Source organism: Boleophthalmus pectinirostris, unplaced genomic scaffold, assembly GCF_026225935.1.
Source record: "Boleophthalmus pectinirostris isolate CB_2022bp ecotype Guang Dong unplaced genomic scaffold, ASM2622593v1 HiC_scaffold_8, whole genome shotgun sequence".
Classification (NCBI taxonomy): Eukaryota; Metazoa; Chordata; class Actinopteri; order Gobiiformes; family Gobiidae; genus Boleophthalmus; species Boleophthalmus pectinirostris.
This window is the reverse complement of record NW_026571515.1, coordinates 28,057,309-28,076,016: the sequence shown is the minus strand read 5'-3', so window position 1 is coordinate 28,076,016 and position 18,708 is coordinate 28,057,309. Positions and strand designations below refer to the sequence as shown.

Sequence of the window (18,708 nt, the reverse complement as noted above, 5' to 3'; positions counted from 1 at the left end):
ACTGCAGCTAAGAAATGCATCAGATTTAGGGATACTGTGGAATTATCACCCTGGTTACGAGACAGTATCAGTACATCATTATAACCACCTGCCTCTCTAAAGGTGCACTGTGTCACTTTTCTGGTGGGGATCCAGTTCCTGCTTGTCTCTATGGAGATGTTATTACTTTACCTGGAATGTTCCACACTATATGTCAAAAAGCCATATACTGTGAATACACTGAAACAATCTTTTTTTTATTGTAAGTAGACTCGCCTCTCTACATGGTATATCACCTGTATCTTGGCCTGCTTAATTCACATTCTTGGCTCTATGAAGATGAAGTGTAATGCCATACCGTGGAACATTTCAGGCACAACAATAAGGGGTTGGAGTACTACTACCATAAGAATTACATAGTGCACCCTTAAGGTAGTTCTCCTCCATCCTCCATATAGTAGCAATAGCAATAACTTTTTTTTAAAAACAATTATAAACTAGCTCTTTCTTCCTTCCTTACTCGCTGTTGGACTTCCTTTGATAGATATTGACCACTGTGGACAGGGAACACCATCACAAAAGGGCTGCATGCTCACAAATTTTTATATTTATGTTGAAAATAATAATTTATTGGGAACACCATAGTTCTTATCTTGATTTGTCCACTACTATGTTGACAGAGCAAGTCATATTTTTTCATCAGCTTAATGTTCAAAATGTAAACTTGTCCTCTGATAATTTCCTCTTTCTAACACATGTCAAAATGAAGTTATAATCTGTACTACTCACTTCACCTGTCAGTGGTCGTAATGTTTTGCCTGATTGGTGCCGTACATTTGATCTATTAGGCGTTCCAAAATAGGCCCGGAGCTGACTGGGAAAAAGATCTCATTTTCAGTGGAGTGGTGATGAAGGTTGGGAGCCACTTGCTACATTTATTTTGGGATTCCCACCAGAGTGACGATGAACACGGCCCGTACTCGCTGCTGTACGAGCCCATGAAAGGAGAATGTCAGTTCTGAGCCAATGGAGCGGGCTGGCACTGGGGTAATATTCCAACTCTGTGTGTCATGTGCACAGCGTTTCATGAGTTATCACTTCCAAGGACCAGATCATCTCTGCCCCAAATACAGAGAGGGGAAAAGAGGAAAGCTTCAAATTAAAGGTGCACTATGGAACTTATGGTGGAGGGTCCGCCACCTGATTGTCTCCCTGGAGATGTTATTACCTTGTCTATTATGTTTCACAGTATTTCATTTAACATATCTCCATGGAGGCAAGCAGATGATACCACTAGGACTAGGAATACAGAGGTCAAATTTCCCTTTCTTTCTTTAAATTACAGTTCAGATCTGTGGAGAGGCAAGCCTGCTGATTGTATGAATGCAAATGATATTTAAGCAATAAATACATTTGATTGAATAGATGGATATATTTAATGCCACACTGTGGAACATTTCAAGCAAAGCAATAGCATTTTAGTTGTTGTTGAGTAGTAGTTGTCGATTGATGTTTGTACTTTGTTTTAAATTTGGTAACAAATTAGTTCACCACATGACTGAATAATTGCTCACGTAGTTACACAAACTGGATTAGTAGTCTTTTTTTTTTTTTACCCTATACTACTAAGTACTACTATTCTGTAGTAGCAGTACTTTTACTTGAGTAATTCTTCCTGCTTGTGTTTTCCATGTTTGACTCCTAATGCATATCTGCACCTCCTCTGCACAGAGAAATGCGGCCTGACCGTGGAAATTGCCGTGATAACCTGAACTAACACTCTAAATAATGACACGAGATGGTTTTCCTTTGTATTCCTCCAAGAACGTGTCTCCTCATCAGACTGTGAAGTGAGCCACGATCCGTAATGCTTTGGGCACATAAACAATATTTATCGAGCGCTAATCTTTCACTGATCGGGAGCAGACAGTGGAGATTACATCTGAAGACGGCTTCATTCAGAAAACTGGGAAGAAAAAAGGAAGGAAAACAAGCGGAGAAGGAGCATGGATTTTTGTAGTCTTTGAACAAATCTTGCTGTGTTTGACTAACTCTCTCCAGCCATATGCTACAGCAAACAGGAGTATTCTCATCTGCTTTGTGCCACTTACATATACATGACTAGTGCTGGCATCGGGACAAGATTAATAATGTGAGGGGGGATTAAAGGCACGGCAGATGTCTTCAGATATAGATGAGAAGGAGTTGTATTTACAATTAACCCTTTCTAATGATAGGCCAAATGTCACGGTGAGCCCCGGGTTGTTGCAGTGAGTGAGACCTGCCCTCAGCTTACTCAGCACACCAAAGGCAAACAAACTTCAGGTCGCTGTGTAACGGCCACTGACAAGATGACGCACTTTTGTGTTTGTATATACTGCAATGATGGCCACATCCTTTTATTCTGTCCTCAGCTAAACTTCAAGTCACCTGACCTCAAATGAGCTAGAAGATTATAAGAGACATTTTTGTCTAACATTAGACATTGGTTAATTATTTTTCTTCCTTTCTTTTAAATGTCTTTACTGAAAGGATACACTTTCAAAATAGATAGGCATTGGCACTTGTATTTTATATTGCTATGACTTGAAACTTTATACTGATTCTGCAAAACTGTATCTTGTTTTTATGTATGCATTAAATGACAATAAACTGAATATCTGATATCTGAATCTGAAAAATGTGTTATCTAGAATGTTAAAGCTATCCACACTTTTCTCACACTTGCTTGTTGTGCAACAATGAAATAATCATTACAATAATATTCAAAATTTACTGCTCTAAACCATGGATTAATAACTCCAACTACTTGTGCAATATAAATAAAAAATGCTTGTGTTTTAAACTTTGAGGTTAATATGATACCAGGGAATCTTACCTTATCTTATCTTATACATACTGAATGTATTTAAATGAAAATAAAATATAATGTGTATATATGTTTAACCGTTCAATAATTAGTTGCTTCTGCCACACAATGACAAGTTATTAAACACCTCAAAACAGCATAAATAGTAATCTTTATTAAATGTGTATTTGGGCGGTGCTCAAAAAGGATAAAGTACTCACGCTCACCTGGTAGTTACACTCTGGGTCCATGCAGTGATAGTGCTCTCTGTACTGGTACGCACAGTGCACATGACCACAATGCTGACTGCCTGAAAACCTGAAAAACATGACCAAAATACTCATAAACATAAATCAGTGTTAATGTTATGATATATTTCACTACCATTGTTCTGCGCTCACCTTCACAGAGCCCCCCCCTCGCCCGCTCAGACAGACTCCCACCTCCCACACTGCCGCCACAATTTACCAGTCTGTCACACCAATTCCACTCAAATTAGTTGCATTTACTTCCAAAGAGACACTTATTACTGTGAAACCTTTTCCCTCCACGTACTCAAAGAGGGATGAGGAACCTTGTATTTCTTTTACCGAGCCGTGAAAAACCTTGTTAAATGAGGGCAGGTTAACCACAGAAAGACATCAGATAGCTCCAATTCATTCCACTGTATGTCTACATTTCAGTCCGTTTCTAGTAAAAGAAAAACTGCTGCGCTTTTTGCTACAGTACAGCACTTTTACAGCGACGATAATAAGCTTGATGATGATGACTCTTAAAATCCTCCAATTACGAGCAAAAACACACAAATAAACATTTGCTCTTCTGCTGCCAAGAGCTCCGTCTGTAGTGCATGAGAGAGAGGGAGGAGGGAGGGAGGAGGAGGAGGAGGGGGTGAGCAAGTTTTAAAAATGTGTGTTTTTGCCTTGTTAGGATTATCTCTGAACAACATTTACAGATCACTTTGCAAACTCTAGTTTTTTTTAATGGTTCTGTAGAGACTGGGGCTTGAAGCAAATTTTGAGTGAAAAGTTAAGGTAGTGGTGAGTTGGTTGTACTTTCCCGCGTAACTTAATATGTCATTTTAAGGATATCTCAAATGTTAAGAATTTTTAGAAATATTTATTTAGTTATTTATTTAATCTCATTCAATGTATGCAATGTGCTGGTGGTGATTGTGAGAGCAGTTAACAGTCTTGAATTTCTTTTGGGATCAATAAAGTTATGTTAATTGTACAGATTTCTGTGCCATTTTTGTATATCAAAACTATTTTTTATTTATTTTTACCATGTTAGTGATAAATTACTACAGTCATTATATTTGCAGAGCACACATTTGTTTATACTATTTTAATACATTTACATGGTTTGCTAGTTTGAATACAGCAACCTAACAAAAATCACACTACTTTCACTTTTTCTTTTTTTTGGAAAACCCTTCATCAGAGTTGTATTATTTTGAACACACCTCTTCTTCTAAAAAAAAATCTTCCGACCTGCATAGTACATATCCATATAATTTACCCTACATTATATATACACTTAGGCGTACAAAGCCCCCGGTCCCCTGAGACTGTGCCCCCTCCCTCACTGCTCATTGCCCAGCTGTATCACTTTGCCTCTGGACAATTCCCTCTTGCCGCATCAGGGGGCCTAATGGGCACACCACTATTCAGCAGCAGATTAAATATTAATATAGCCACCACGACACACACAGATTGCAGCGCATCTCTGGTTACAATACGGATACACGGATCAAAGTGCCGCCGATAGTGTGTGCATGAAAGCGTTTAAAAAGTATAACACAGACGCCAATGAATCTTTTTATACCATCAAACTTTAGCAGCAGAAAGCAGGCTTGTTTTGCAAAATCACCCATTAGCCTGATAATCCCTTTGCAACATTTACCCTTTTTATGTACCCTCCTATCCCATTTTCGCAACCCTCCTCTTCTCCTCTTTTTTCCTCAACCTCAACACGGAAATTGAAACTGTATCTGGGCTTATCTGCAGCCTCCCTGTGCATCAACCGCCGAGATGTTTAGACAAATTTTATGCATTATGCAGCGCAAATATCAAAACAGTTCTTGGCACTGCCAGCAGAAGCCTCATTAAAAATTCCTTAATTAAATCTTCTTGCAAAATGTAATCAGTCCAAGGAAGGCTGCTGCTCTGTGTGTGCGTGGAGAGAGGAGAGGATGTGCGTACGTGTGTGTCTGTCAGTGCCAGCGCTTTGATTTGTGCCCTTCATGTTATGGCTTGGAGAAGTAATCATTAACGCCACTTTTCAAATGCGCTTTTTCTTTCCTTTTTAGAGACAGAATAAACAAACAAGTGATAATCACCTTTATAGTGAATGAATTGAGGATAGCCGACATTGTTCTCAGGCCATTCAAAGACACGGCTCTCCACTGGTGTGTATGACTCCCTTTTAGATCAGTTAGCTCCCATATAAAGTGGCTATAGCCTCAGTTCATATCCTTGGTTTTTCAGTCGCTGCTAATGTCACAGAATAATGTTCACTCTGCCCGTTACAGTAAGTTCCCATTAAGCAATTTCTCTTTCATTACACCCCTCTACTTCAGCATAGCACATAAATTTGACTCTTTCTTAATTAATTTACTGTGCGTTCAACATTGTCGTATAAGTCGAGTTATATGAGTGAATAAAGCAGAGCATAGCGGGGGCTGAGAGAGTGTTTGTCTGTGTTTTGGACATATTTTTTACAGCAGAGAGAGGCTCGGTGAGGGATTTGCATACCTAGCAATATATTTCTGGTAGACGTTGACATCGTCGCCGGTAGGTTTATCTGGTGGCAGGCCATTCCTAATGCAACAGCAAACACAAAAGAGACAGGATTAATGGTGAGGTGGGCCTGCCTGTTGTTAATAAAAACAAACTGACACAATATTTACTTACAGCCGCTCCCAAACTTTGCACTATCAATATGCATTTTCTTGTGGCATAACAGCGTTTTCATGTGGCTTATGAATCAGGGGTAGAAGCCGTGCACTTTGATGCATGGGCTCCCGACCAATGAAAGGCAAAATGCTGGAGCAAAGGGACATTAATCTTTTATGGGGTATTTTGGTGAGTGCTTGTATGCAAAACGCCATAATGGGGATGGGAAGAAAAGCTCTGAAAAGGTCTTTTCTGATCGTCCCCGAGGGCCTTGGCTCTTATGCTGATGTCAAGTTGTCTCCAATCAGTCTCAAACAAAAAGCAGAGGCGAGAGTAGAGCCAAAAGAGGCCGAGCCCGGCTGTCACAGAGGAAGTTTACCTTTTATTTATTTTAAATGAATGTTAACATGTTAAAGAGACCAGACCGGAGTATGCTTCTCATTCTTTTCACTGTGTATATGATAAGTGTGATTACACAGTATTGGTTGTGCTTGGCTCTTCACAGTAGTGGCATTTAGCTCAGTGAGAGCCGCTCCACACGGGGGATGACCCGAGGTTAATCTTGCCCTGAGGGAGGCAGGCTGCCAGACTCTCCTCAGCAGCCCCTCGTCACTGTGCAGGCAGCTCAGTGTTAGCCAAGCAGCGCTGCAGCAGCCAACCTGGCAACGCTGTCTATACACTGCCCGCGCTGCCCACGCTGCCCAGGCACAACAGGCTGGGACTGTCCTGACTGAGAGAGGACAAGGACACTGTAGCAGCTCCCATCCACTGGACCATGTCCCCAAAGCTCTGTTCACTTGTTCTAAAGAACACTCAGCCCCCTGTGGCTGGTGCCAGGTTAGTCATGGCTCCAAAGTAATTACGAGAGAGTTGTTAGACCCCAGCCAAACCCAGAAGTCAGTCACTTTGCGATGACTGTGCTAAATCAGTCTCCACGGAGTACTACAGCGAGTAAACACTTCATGTGCCTTCGCAACTCATCATGTCATGGATCTATTGGGCGCTATGCGCTATTTCACACTACATTCCTGTTGGCTGCGGTGAAGCTAGCAATTACCTGTGTGTTAGTCTAACGGAGTCGCAGGAGCAGTTAAGTGGATGCAGGCTGTACATTAGTGTTTCTCTGAGAGACTATAAGTGTGAAGGACACTGTCTAGCCAATGATCGATCATGAAATTTTAAAAAAAAATTTAGTTTAAGAGATTTGTTTTCATTGTATAAAAAAAGTTCACTTTTGTTTTGCTTTGCCCAGTAGAAAAAAACAGCAGTGACTTACTTGACAGAGGACACAGTTCCGGAGGTGATGGAGTCAGTCTTGGAGAAGCTGGACTTGAGGTACTCGGCGGTGCTGAAGCTAAGGTGTCCGCTCTGGTCCATGGTGAGGCCAGGGGCAATGGCCCCTGTAGCCCCTGCAGTGGGGACCCCCGGCGTACCCGGGTTCCCTGGGACAGGAGTCAAGACGCTGGGCATGAGCGAGGCCTCGGGGTTTCCGGGGATCAGCTTCTGTATTGGTCTGATGTCATATTTGCGCGCCGATTTGACAGTCTTGAAAGCGATGGCTCCACCCATGTCGTGGTTTCCGTCCCCGGGTTTGTACAGCTGAAGATACTTGACGTTCTCCAGATCGTACTTGGAGGGACGCTTGTAGGCGTTACCGTTCTGCGGCTGCAGACTCTCACCCCTCTTCAGCTTCTGGATAAAGAAGTCATATTTGGAGGATCGTGACACGATGTTGGACATGTGCAGTGAGGACGTGGGGGGCTGTGACGCCCCTGCCTGGGGTCCTCCGCGGGACTTGTGGTCCATACTGGAGGGGAAGATCTGCGCCTCTGCTCCTGGCAGACCGGAGCTCTGCAGCAGGGGGCTCTTGTCTTGGGCAATCTTTGCATTGAGGTCATCTGGTTTGGGAGGGGAAGCATGCAGGGGCCAGGGGGTCTCTCCGGCTTTCAGCTTACGGATGTACTCTTCATACTTGGAGAAGCGAGCGCGGCGGGAGGCCTCCTCGCTGCTGAGGGACGAGGGGTCTGAGGTAGACGCTTTGAGCTTCTCAAAGCTGATCTTCTTGGTCAGCTCATCCCTTACCTGCTGGTCATCGTAACCAAACATTCCCAGAAACTCATTCATGGTGTTGGCTGCATAGTCTTGCAGGGCCGAGGCCTCTCCTGGACAAAAGAGGAAACTGACATTAGAATCGCTACGGTTTCATTTCATTTAAATCCTTCACTTTAAAGATTGTCCATTACATGAATAATTACACCAATTGATCAAAATAATGATAAACAACACATTGACTTGAGGTCACTCCATCAGTTTTATGAATGACTTTGTTTTGTCACTTTGACTGATGCCTGCTCAACAAATGTCACACCACTTAGCTTCTGTTTGTCATTTAAAGTTACAGATGAAGTCATTAGGCAATGTTAGTTTAACTCAATAAATACATTTACACAGTAAGACACAGAAAGTGGAACAAACCCAAATCTCCACAAATCTGCTGCTTTGAAAAGTGCACAATGACTCTGCACTCTTCCTGTTCTGCACCATGTGACATAGTGGTTCAATCTGCAACTAACCAAAATCTATAGGAACCTCTTCTGTACATTAGACAAGTCCACACAAGGAAAACTTCCTCAAGGACACAGCTGGAGTGTGGTCGTCAATGTATAGTTTAATTGCATTATGTTGAGATTAATTCTGGCCCATTAAGTTGCAGGTTATTGTAAGGCTCCATTGAGTAAAAAGAGAAAAGACATTGAGATTTCTGAATTAGTGTATGAGATATGAAGAGTAAAGGCTTTCAGAAATAAACACAAAGTGTTTTAGTAAAGTTAAATTTTAAATAGTACAGATATTGTAATTTATTCAACGCACCATCACTTAAGTTATTTTTTCACATTTAGCTTTATTGCTTTCCTCATCAGTAGAGTACACATGATCTGGCCAGAGGTAAACCCACCTACCACTGGCGTAATTAATACACAAATATTTCTTCTCTTGTCTCAAATTTCTTGCTAAATCAGTCTCTCTGGTCCTGCTTTTCACATCTCCAGTGCAGCGTGTAAAATAATCCCCAAATTTCCACTGGCCGTGTTGTGGAGGGTGGCTCCCGTGAGCGACAGATCAGTATGAAAGAGGAGAAGGTGGATCGAAAGGGCATGAAAAATGTAGGAGAAGTAGATGAGGGATTTGAGAGGAAATACCGCCATGTTTGCAGCCGATCGCTTGAGCAGATCTACGGTGTTTTCACATGTACCCTAACCACAGGCTGACACACTGCCGCTGGCCTGCGTCCTAAGTGAGGGATCCAGTTCACTTCACACCATTGTATATGTCTTCATGATAACAAATAGAGAGGGGAGATGTGCATGTTTTTATCATTGAAAAAAAAAAAAAGAATGGAAAGTAAATAGTAATGGTAAAAAAGAATGGAAATTTTTGAAAAGAATGTCGAATTTGAATGGGCAAAACAGATACTTATACTAAATGTGAAAAGTGCTGCAACTTTTACTATTACTGCTACTGCTGAATTCTTTAAATTTGTGAAGATTATATGTTGGGTTTAATAAGTGGATCATATTGTTTTTCTATACATCAATCAAAAAAGTAAATTTGATCATTGAGTAAAAGTTTTTAAAGTGTTGAATTGAAAAGGCAAAACATACTGCTACTATAATGACTACTACTACTACTACTACTACTACTACTACTACTACTACTACTACTACTACTACTACTACTACTACTACTACTACTACTATTACTACTACTACTACTACTTCTATCCGCTTTTGACTAACGGACGAAAATAGAATTTATCATTAGGAGATTTCCTGCAATACATATTGGTATCAAATATATGGTTGAGTAAAAGTATCATGTTACTTGCAACTATTGGTAACAGTTCAGTTTTTTCATGTTTGAAACTTGTAACAAACTTCTCCCATGAAATCTGATCTACATGCATAAAATGTTTCTTCTAATATAGCTTTCTACAGATATGATGAATGTGTTGATAAATTTGCCACTCCGCTGGTATGTACTGTTACTGTATTTATAAGGCCATGTCAGGTCAAGCTGTATCGTATAGCTGGTTTCAGATGGTATCACATCTTTCTATTGGTCAATATAATTTAATACAGATGGGTGGATGTAAAAGTAATGTTGTTAGATTTTTGTTGTACTATAGTGAGTTGCAGGGTCTAGTCACCAATAGAAATGATGTTGTGAATTTATGTTTTAGATATTTTATGGCAACAAACAATGTTATCAATAAGAAAATCTGCCTATTGTCTCCTATTTGACCATATGTTGAATCCAAACTTTTCTCTGAGTGTCTTGCCACAAGAACTCACTCTATGGCAACAAAAATCTGCTTTTTAATAATAATATTAATTTTACCTGCCCCCATCTGTATTAAATAACACTGGTCTAGAAAGTTGTGATGCCATCTGAAACCCACCAAAAGTTCTTGAGTTGGGGCAAACACATGTAGTACATCAAAAACACCTACGCTTTACTAAAGAAAAATTATGTTGCTGCTCATTATCGTTAGCTTAATGAATACCAAAACGACAACAGTGCTCATTTGTGGGTACTGTTACTTCTAAAAGTTTTCTACAAGTTTAAATAAGTCAGTTAGCCTCAGAATACTGCTCATTTGCAAATAAGTATTTTTAAGAGAAGCTATTCATTACTACACTGGTTACTACTACAATTAAAACTGTTACTGTACTTACCATAATTCAACTCTAACTGCTACTACAAGCTCCTTATACACTGTTAGCTATAGAAAAACGGCATAGAGCTGGCATATGTATTTATCTCACTCTTGAGTCCAATCATACAGTAAGAGCATAATTTTACAGTAATACCAGAGATTATTTTTGATATTGAGAGCAGAGTGGTAATTCTGACACAAAAGACACGGGTGGTTTCTTTCATGCAAGAACAGATATAGCTATTCACATTCTATTTGCTGTGTGTAATTTTATCGTGCTCTCCTCAAAATGAGCTCCAGTCTCATCGGTGTCATGCTATCACTGAAAGCCCAATGATTGGACGTGAAAGGATTATGACTGGGGCGACCACAGATAACCTTTACAAAACACTGTGTAAATGAGGTCTGTACTCAGCTCTTATCTGAGGCCCGTTAATAATGTCATGTGACTCCAGGTGGCAGAGCATACAGAGGAGCTCTAAAAGAGACTTTGAATTCAAACTAAATATGTTTAATAGCAATTATATGAATCTGCATTTCACTGCTACGACTAATACGATTTTGCAGCCACCTTGAAAACGGATTTTGAAGTAGCAGCATCTGAGGAAAATAAAAGCAAAGGATGTATTACTGCTGAATTTTAGAAAATACTTTAGTTGAAATAGGTAAACTGGAAAAAGGTGTTCTATACGCTAGTAGTTGTAGTTAGAGAGCTTCAGTTTGTGTTGTCACATTTCATACAATTTTCAGTTAGACCAGTGGAGATTTTGTTAATAATGATCACTTTTACATTTTTTTTTTTATTTTGCTTTAGCGTAGAAAAAGGTAAAGGGGTTTTAATACTTTAAAGTAATTACTACAGCGCACCACTATGTAAAAAGTTATTCTCTCAATTATAAAGTTCCCTTGACTTGGCATTTGACTTCCTCAGTTTCAGTGATATCAAATCCACACAGAAGTGGCTCCTATCTGGACACCTCCTGACGCTGAAGTTTATACACTAAACAGACCGGCCTTGTCTGCATTTGAGGCAATTAGAGGACATTTTCTGAGCTGGACATGATAACCAGGGACTTGATATGTGTGGCACTGACCAAACATGGCGGTCGGTGTGGCAGTCGGAGCACACAGCTCTGAGAGTCAGAGGTGTCACTGAGATAAGGGGCATGCTGGGAGCTATATATGGACTAATCTACAGGCACAATGGATTCTGAAGGGTGACACTTTCAAGCACAATACACATGCTATGGGGAAGTTCATTTACTCATCCATAGGATTTAGGGTTTTATAGTATGTACTGTACTTAAAATTAAATAAAAAACTGCACTCATGTAAGTCATAGTTTTTATCAGTGACAACGCAAATTAACACATTAAACAGACTTACAAAGTTTAAGCGTTCATAAGTTTGAAATATGCATATTATAATAATGTTAAGGTGGACAGAATTATTATTTTCAATCAAAAATCTATTTATTGTGTTATTTTCAAGCCTGTATATTATAATGAGTATTATATCAACCAGGTTTAAATTATACCAGACTGAAGAACTCAAAAGCAGTACAAAATGAGAGACAAATGACGTGGTGACCTAAGAAAGGAAATTGTAAGAAGAAATAATTACCAAAATCTGTGCTAGTTGAATGCTGCAAGATTAACTCTTCATGCTACACTAATTTCAACACTTTTTCAAAAGCTATTTGCGTTTATGTGGGCAAATGAGTATAAGTGTGTTTGTTTAAATGGACGCTGGTATCCTAATAGAGCTGCTTTGAATAAATGACATGATGTGCACGGGTTGGGCCTAATTTGACACACACTAAAGTGCACATCGCTGCCGTCGCTTCAAACTTCCACCCTGTTTGCTTAGTTAATTAACAGCCAGTAAATAGGGGGGGCTTTGAAAACTGCTCCAAATGAACAATAACCTTTCAGTGTGAACCCGAATCGCAAATGGAAGTCGTGGTCAAGTCTGTTTGATCCACCACAATCTCTCACCGCTTGTTTTAATTCATTGTTTTTCCTCCCAATGACTAATGCGCCATCTAAATTATCTAGGAACAGTATTCTGGGGTTGGGGTTTGATAGGGGAATCTGCACGCTGCCGCCATGTGAGGAGTTAAATGTTTTGAAGGTCACACTTTCTCTCATTGATCTTGCGATGTTTGTTAATTACATTGTCACTGATGTTGTGCGAGATAATTAAGCCACTATGTTTATATGCATAATTGTGTGCACTCCGCATCAGCCTTTGAAAGACAGCGGCGAGAAGAGGAGAGGGAGGAAAAAAATGTTTTAATTGAGCGTCAAGGCAAAACATGGCAATATAGATGCCCTAGTTACAATCAACAAAGAAAAGAAAGCTTGTGATAGTCTTTAAACATTCACGCTAGTAGAGTAAGTAGAAAAAAACACGGAAGACAATGCATATTTAGTGCTCATAAAATAAACACAAAATGACTAATTAAAACCACAAAGGCTGCTGCGACTGAAACCTGTTTTTCTCAGAAGCCCCTGCTCTCAATTCGCATTTGTGTGTGGCCAAAAGTATACTAGAAAACAAAAAGATACAGTGTGAAAAAAAGAAGTACATGCCTGCAGATGAAAGATCCAAAAGTGAGGTGAGACGGTGCAAAACAAAACTTGTCTTGTACCGCAACAACCTGTTCCACCTGCACAATGCTCTCTCTCTCCTCTGTTTGTTTCTTTATCTTTCATTATTGAGCGTGTTTTTACAGCGTTTTACAATGTATTTTTAACAGCGGTGTACTGGTTGAAACTAAGAAAGAGATTCAAGGTCATGGGAGTGTAAAAATGCACTAAAAGTTTGTTTGCTGTAAATATATTCTGCTTGAAAGTACCTCTTATCAGTTTGATAATGGTGAAATTATTACAAGGGAAAATGCCATGATTAAATAAGGGGTTACTGTGATCACGAGTGCAATTATTAAAGGATTTTTATAAAACATAGTCGAAAGTGCAGAGATAAGAGTATTTATTGAGATAGCAAAGTTGAAAAGTAACTATAGTGATTACTTTTGAGAAGGCATAAAATGTGGTTAAGGGGGGAAAAGTGATAGAGGCTGTAGCTGTGGTAGTGGCAACAGCATGGTAAAGTATATTAAATATTTGCAGTACATACATTTCATTTATAATATTTTTCAAGTAACATATTTGTTATATTTCTACCACAAATGAAAAATAAAATGAACTACTACTTCAGATTTGGACTGTTGCTGTTAAAGTGAATTTGCCAAAAGGTGCTTTCCAGAACCACTTGAACTCCTTGGTTGTGCATTGTAACAGAGGAGCTTGGAGCGGGGTCTAACTTTAGTGAGCTTAGAGGAAAATCAAAGACGCAGTATGTAATCCATGTGTAATATGAAGCTTAGCGTGGACCAGCCCTGCTTTGGCCCTCAGCTGCTGCCAGAGCACAGACAGGCATGTTGTACGTCTACTCCATTTATGCATTTGTTCATACGCCATAGCCACACACAGACTAGTTCCCCTGTCCCCCTGTGTCTGTGCCGGCCTATTCATAATGGAGCAGCGGGGAGGCTCTTTCCAATAATAGGCTCACTTAAGTATATGTCACCTGCTCTCCAGTCAGCGCTGGGCTATTGAGTACAGCACTTGAACTGGACCATTACATGTTTTTACATTTTTACATGCTGCTGCTGCCGATTCATCTGCACAAATAGCCGAAATCCAAAGCCTACAGGGCATTTCTCTGAAAGGTAGCATTTCACCGAGCTCCAAGAAATGTCACGGCACAGTTTATGCCGTAGGATTCTGTTACTGATGAAGCAACCAGAAACTTAATGGGAGAATAGTATAAGTCTGTGCGACTGCCAATGTTAACAACATCTTCAAACATTTAAACTCCACTGTAACTCCTCTTTCACTTTAACCAAACTGAAACTAATGTTTTATTGAAATTTCATCTGGTTATTTCTTGACATGATTTTGTGACCTGAGTTTCCCTTCTGCTGACAGTCAGTGTCTTTAATGGGACATGACTCACTGATGTCGACACACTGACGGGGGTGACCAGAACAGTTACCTGGAGCGGAGAACTGTGGACGGCTCTGGCCCTCACTCGGCATGTAGGAGGTGTCTTTGGGGGGCCTGTCTTCTGTGTCTTTGTCGTCATGGTAACTGTCGTCCTGAGAGCCGGTGAGTGGCTCTGCCTCCTCCGTGTTGTCCTCGTCATCACTGCAGCCTTTGGGCTGTACCATGTACACGCCCTCTGGAGGGCAGTCCTCGTCATTACTGACTCTGAGTGAGCTCTCCTCATCATCACAGTCGCCCAGGGGCTCCTCCCCGTACTCTCCGTTCACCCACTTCTCGATGGCCTCGCGCCTCTTCTGGTCCTCCTCCAGGCTCTGGCTCAGGCTCAGGCTCTCGGGGAAGTTGGTCTCATTATCGTCATAGTGGGAACTGCCTCTCTCACTGTTCTCTGCTACGCTCTGGTCTCCCTCGGCATTCTGGCGGCTCAGCTTGGCACAGATAGCATTGAGTTTTAGGCCACCTTTCCTTTTGGCGGCCATCTTGGGTTTTCCTGAGGTCGGTTCAGTGCATAAACTCCTTTCAGCTGCAGGACACAAGAACAAAGAGGAAAGGGAAATAAGTTATAGATGAAATAATCATTTAACAATACACTTAACTGCTAAGGACACTGTACATATGCGCCTTTATCAAAACAATCTGAGCCGCACAATGGGGGCTGCTGCAGCTGCTGCTATTCTTAACCTGTGTGAGCTCTTCACATCCACCCTGAGACACTACAGTACATATGTCTGTGGTCAGCCCAGTGGAAAACAAGCAGAACAAGCCACAGTGAGTTCAGACAGATAAGTATCAGACCCCCTACTGCACTAGAGCCCAACACAGCCACATAATCCTTCACACCACTGTAGGCCTCTGTCAAATGTTCTCTCTCACCTCAAGAGGCTCTACTGCTGCCAGGGAGACGGCTGCACACTGTCCCAACTGACACAAACTGTTTTTAGACCTTTTTAGCGTTGCTTTGGAAAGGCCTGTCTATTTTAGTAAAAAATATGAAGCAATAAAAAGGCAATGTAAAATAAAAATAACGTATTACAAATGTTATTAAACTATTGTACACAATAATTGGGTTTAATTAAAGTGATGTGAGTTTTTAGGTAAATAATCTTCTGTTCTCAATGTAGATGTTATAATTTTGCCTATAATGTTCCACAAAAAATTTAGCAATCTTGATCAAGACAAGCGGAGAATAAAAATGCCTGTAATTGAATAAATGAAAGACAGTAGCAATAATATTTTCATTAGAGAAGCAGGTGACGGATCCTCCACCAGAAAACATAGTCTACATAGTGCACCTTCTGTACTGCCAGTTATTCTAAATCTATTTTTGGGCGGTCTCCCTTTGAATTCTGAGTTGAACCTGTTGTTCCATGACATAAAGGCGGGCTATAGGTACAAAATGTAAAAAATGCTTTACATAAGAAGACATAGAGCAGAGTCCCGGGACATTTTCCCCAGTGTGGCCTCTGTGTGAACAATAGGGCATGCTTTGGGACAGGAATGGGTGGCATTATTTCAACCCAAGTGGGGCTATCTTTATAACATGTCCTGTGATGAGGCACGAACAGCTGCTGGTGGCATTCCTCATCCAGGGCCTTCCTTTTTAGGGCAGAAAGTGCACTCTGTTACCTTTTACTTTATATCCCCCCACTACCACCAAGGTCTTTCCACGCTCTAGACTACAAAGAGATGATTATCGAGTATAAATAACGGCGTAAAAACCAAAGAGAAGATAATTATGAGTAATATAGCATTGTGGTATTTAAAAGTAGGGCAGATTAGTTGAGTCATCTACTGTACACACTGCGAGTTTGAAAAAGTTCTGCAAATATATGAAAGTTAATGTATTGTTACTTTTAAAAACTCAAGAGAAATGTGACATATCGAAATAACTACGTAAAATCCAAAGAGCAGCAGAGAATTGTGCGTAATATAGCAATGTGTTATTTAAAAGTAGAACAGATTAGTTGAGTCATATATTTCTGTGCACAGTCAGAGTTGGAACAGCAAAAAGTTCAAGTACAGTTACTTTTAAAAACTGAAATAATAACGTGATTTCAAACTTGCTACTCGCCTTTTTTATGGAGAGAAATGTGCAATATCAACAGTAGCTAACTTCTATCTTAAAGACCCAATCGACTTTCTCCAATAAACTCTCTCCTCTTCATTTGCCCCTATGCCATAAAGAGCCACGCACAATCATACGTGAGCCATTGCCGGCATTATGTAAATCGCACCAGCGTGACATAAAACCGCATTTTCATTTTCTTTTGCAAAGCTCAAAATCATTAGAGGATATATACAATTTGCAGATAGCCCCGTGCTATGACAATGTACCCAACACTACACACATGCTTTCTCAGTTACACTATTTACTCTGCTGGCTTCCTGTATGAAACAATGAATGCAGGAGTTATGGCGTTTTGAGGGGGGTAGCACATTACTGTACAATTTAGTGCTAGACAATCGCAGGCATGAGGTGAAAGGGTCAGCGTTTAGAAGACAGCAATTTTGGGGAAAGAAAAATCAGCTGGAAAAACTATTAGGAAGTGGAAGACATAAATTTTCACGATTTTTTTTTTTCCACAAGGAAGATTGAGGTCATTTGGGTGTTGCAGAGGAGGTCACTTTTTCTGTTTACGGCGTTCAGTATTTCATGCTTTAACTACCCATTTCCTTTGCATTGAAAACTCCAGCTCCTTGTAGGAAATGACCCCTACATCGCTGTTTAGGGACTATTTACAGTGTTGAACAAAAGCCAGGTTTTAAGTATACCAGACCAGAGTATTGATGACAAAAGTAGAACACTACTATCATAGACCACGACCAAGGCACTGGACTATTCTCTCGATTTAGTCCAGTATGTCCAGTATGCAACATATTGTAAAGTATGGTGATTTCCAGATTGCAAAGAAAAAATACGTAATATAATATAAAACTAGACACAAAAGTTGCGATTCTATACTAATATTTTTTTTTATATCTTCACTCTAAAAGTGTTGCAACTACAGCTGGCAGTATTCCACTGTTATTGAAGTACTCTTGCTACTATATTTGCAAAGAGTTGAACTTCTTGTTTCTCTACAGTTAACATGATCTTGACTTATTATTTCTATTGTTAAGGTGCAAGTCTATTCCAACAAATTAAATATTGTTAGCCATCCCCACGGAGACCCACGCTTCAGTGGTTCATGGAAGCTGTCGAAAGTATTATTTATGCTAAGGGTTTCTGTCCACACGCTTTCCTTTTTACCATTGCTTACAACAGGCATTGCTATGGTAACGCTAAGCTGTTTACCTCAAGTCATTTGTGTGCATGATAGCGTACAATGAGATAAAATCTATTGGGACCTACATGAAAGAACAACTTTCCCCAGAGGGACTGACTTCTTCCACCCCCCCACCTCCAAACACAAACCTTTCCAGGAGTCCAGTAAGCAATCTCTGCCTTATTAATGAATATCAGAATGAACAACAACAACTGTCACACGCACTGGACATTATTCACAGCCTGTTTTAGCTTGGTGTGCTAATTGTCAAAGGAGCAGACACCTCGGTAAGCAATACAGTGGAGGAAAATTCAAAAAAAAAAAAAAAACACTTTGAATTTGTACACAGGAGCTGAAACAAATGCCTTCTCCCTGCTTATGTTAGCTGTGACATTCGTTTTACTGGAGGCAAAGCAGGGCTGCACTATCCACTGCCATATAATGTCTGTATAAGGCCAAAACCTGCAGGGGAAGAGCAAAAAGTGAAGTTTGGACCACTGCAAGGTCTTTTTCAAGTTTGCTCCAAAAAAGACAAAGTTATTTTAGGATGCTGCTTCTTGTCAAGGGGAGATGACACCAGTGCAATGTCTGGGCCAACACTTTTAATGTTACTTCAAAATCTCTAATAGGAACAAAGTGCTATTACAAATTTTACTTCTTAAAATGTTCTATAACTACCATTCATCATCACTGGTATATATTTTCTTCAAATATTTCTGGTTCATGTACTTGCTTATTACCAAATAAACAAATATGATAATATAAAGCTCAAAGAGGCGTATGTATCACTGCGGATACACTGTACTGGTAGTATTATGATAGTATTATTCTCGGTATAGGGCATATTAGGTTTCATAGTAGACCTGCTCAGACTCTTATCTGTTTTAGTGCCATATAGTTTTCTTGATATCTTGATATCTATTCATTGCCT

At 40.2% G+C, this 18,708-nt stretch overlaps 1 protein-coding gene across 1 annotated transcript in view; it reads right to left on the bottom strand.

The window, feature by feature from the left end:
• Nucleotides 1-18,708, bottom strand: part of casz1 (castor zinc finger 1) — an 86,427-nt gene that overhangs the window by 21,846 nt on the left and 45,873 nt on the right. The window contains 4 exon segments of the mRNA XM_055165800.1: nucleotides 3,055-3,145; nucleotides 5,584-5,649; nucleotides 7,001-7,886; nucleotides 14,504-15,034. Coding sequence (XP_055021775.1) covers nucleotides 3,055-3,145; nucleotides 5,584-5,649; nucleotides 7,001-7,886; nucleotides 14,504-15,034 — 1,574 coding nt within the window.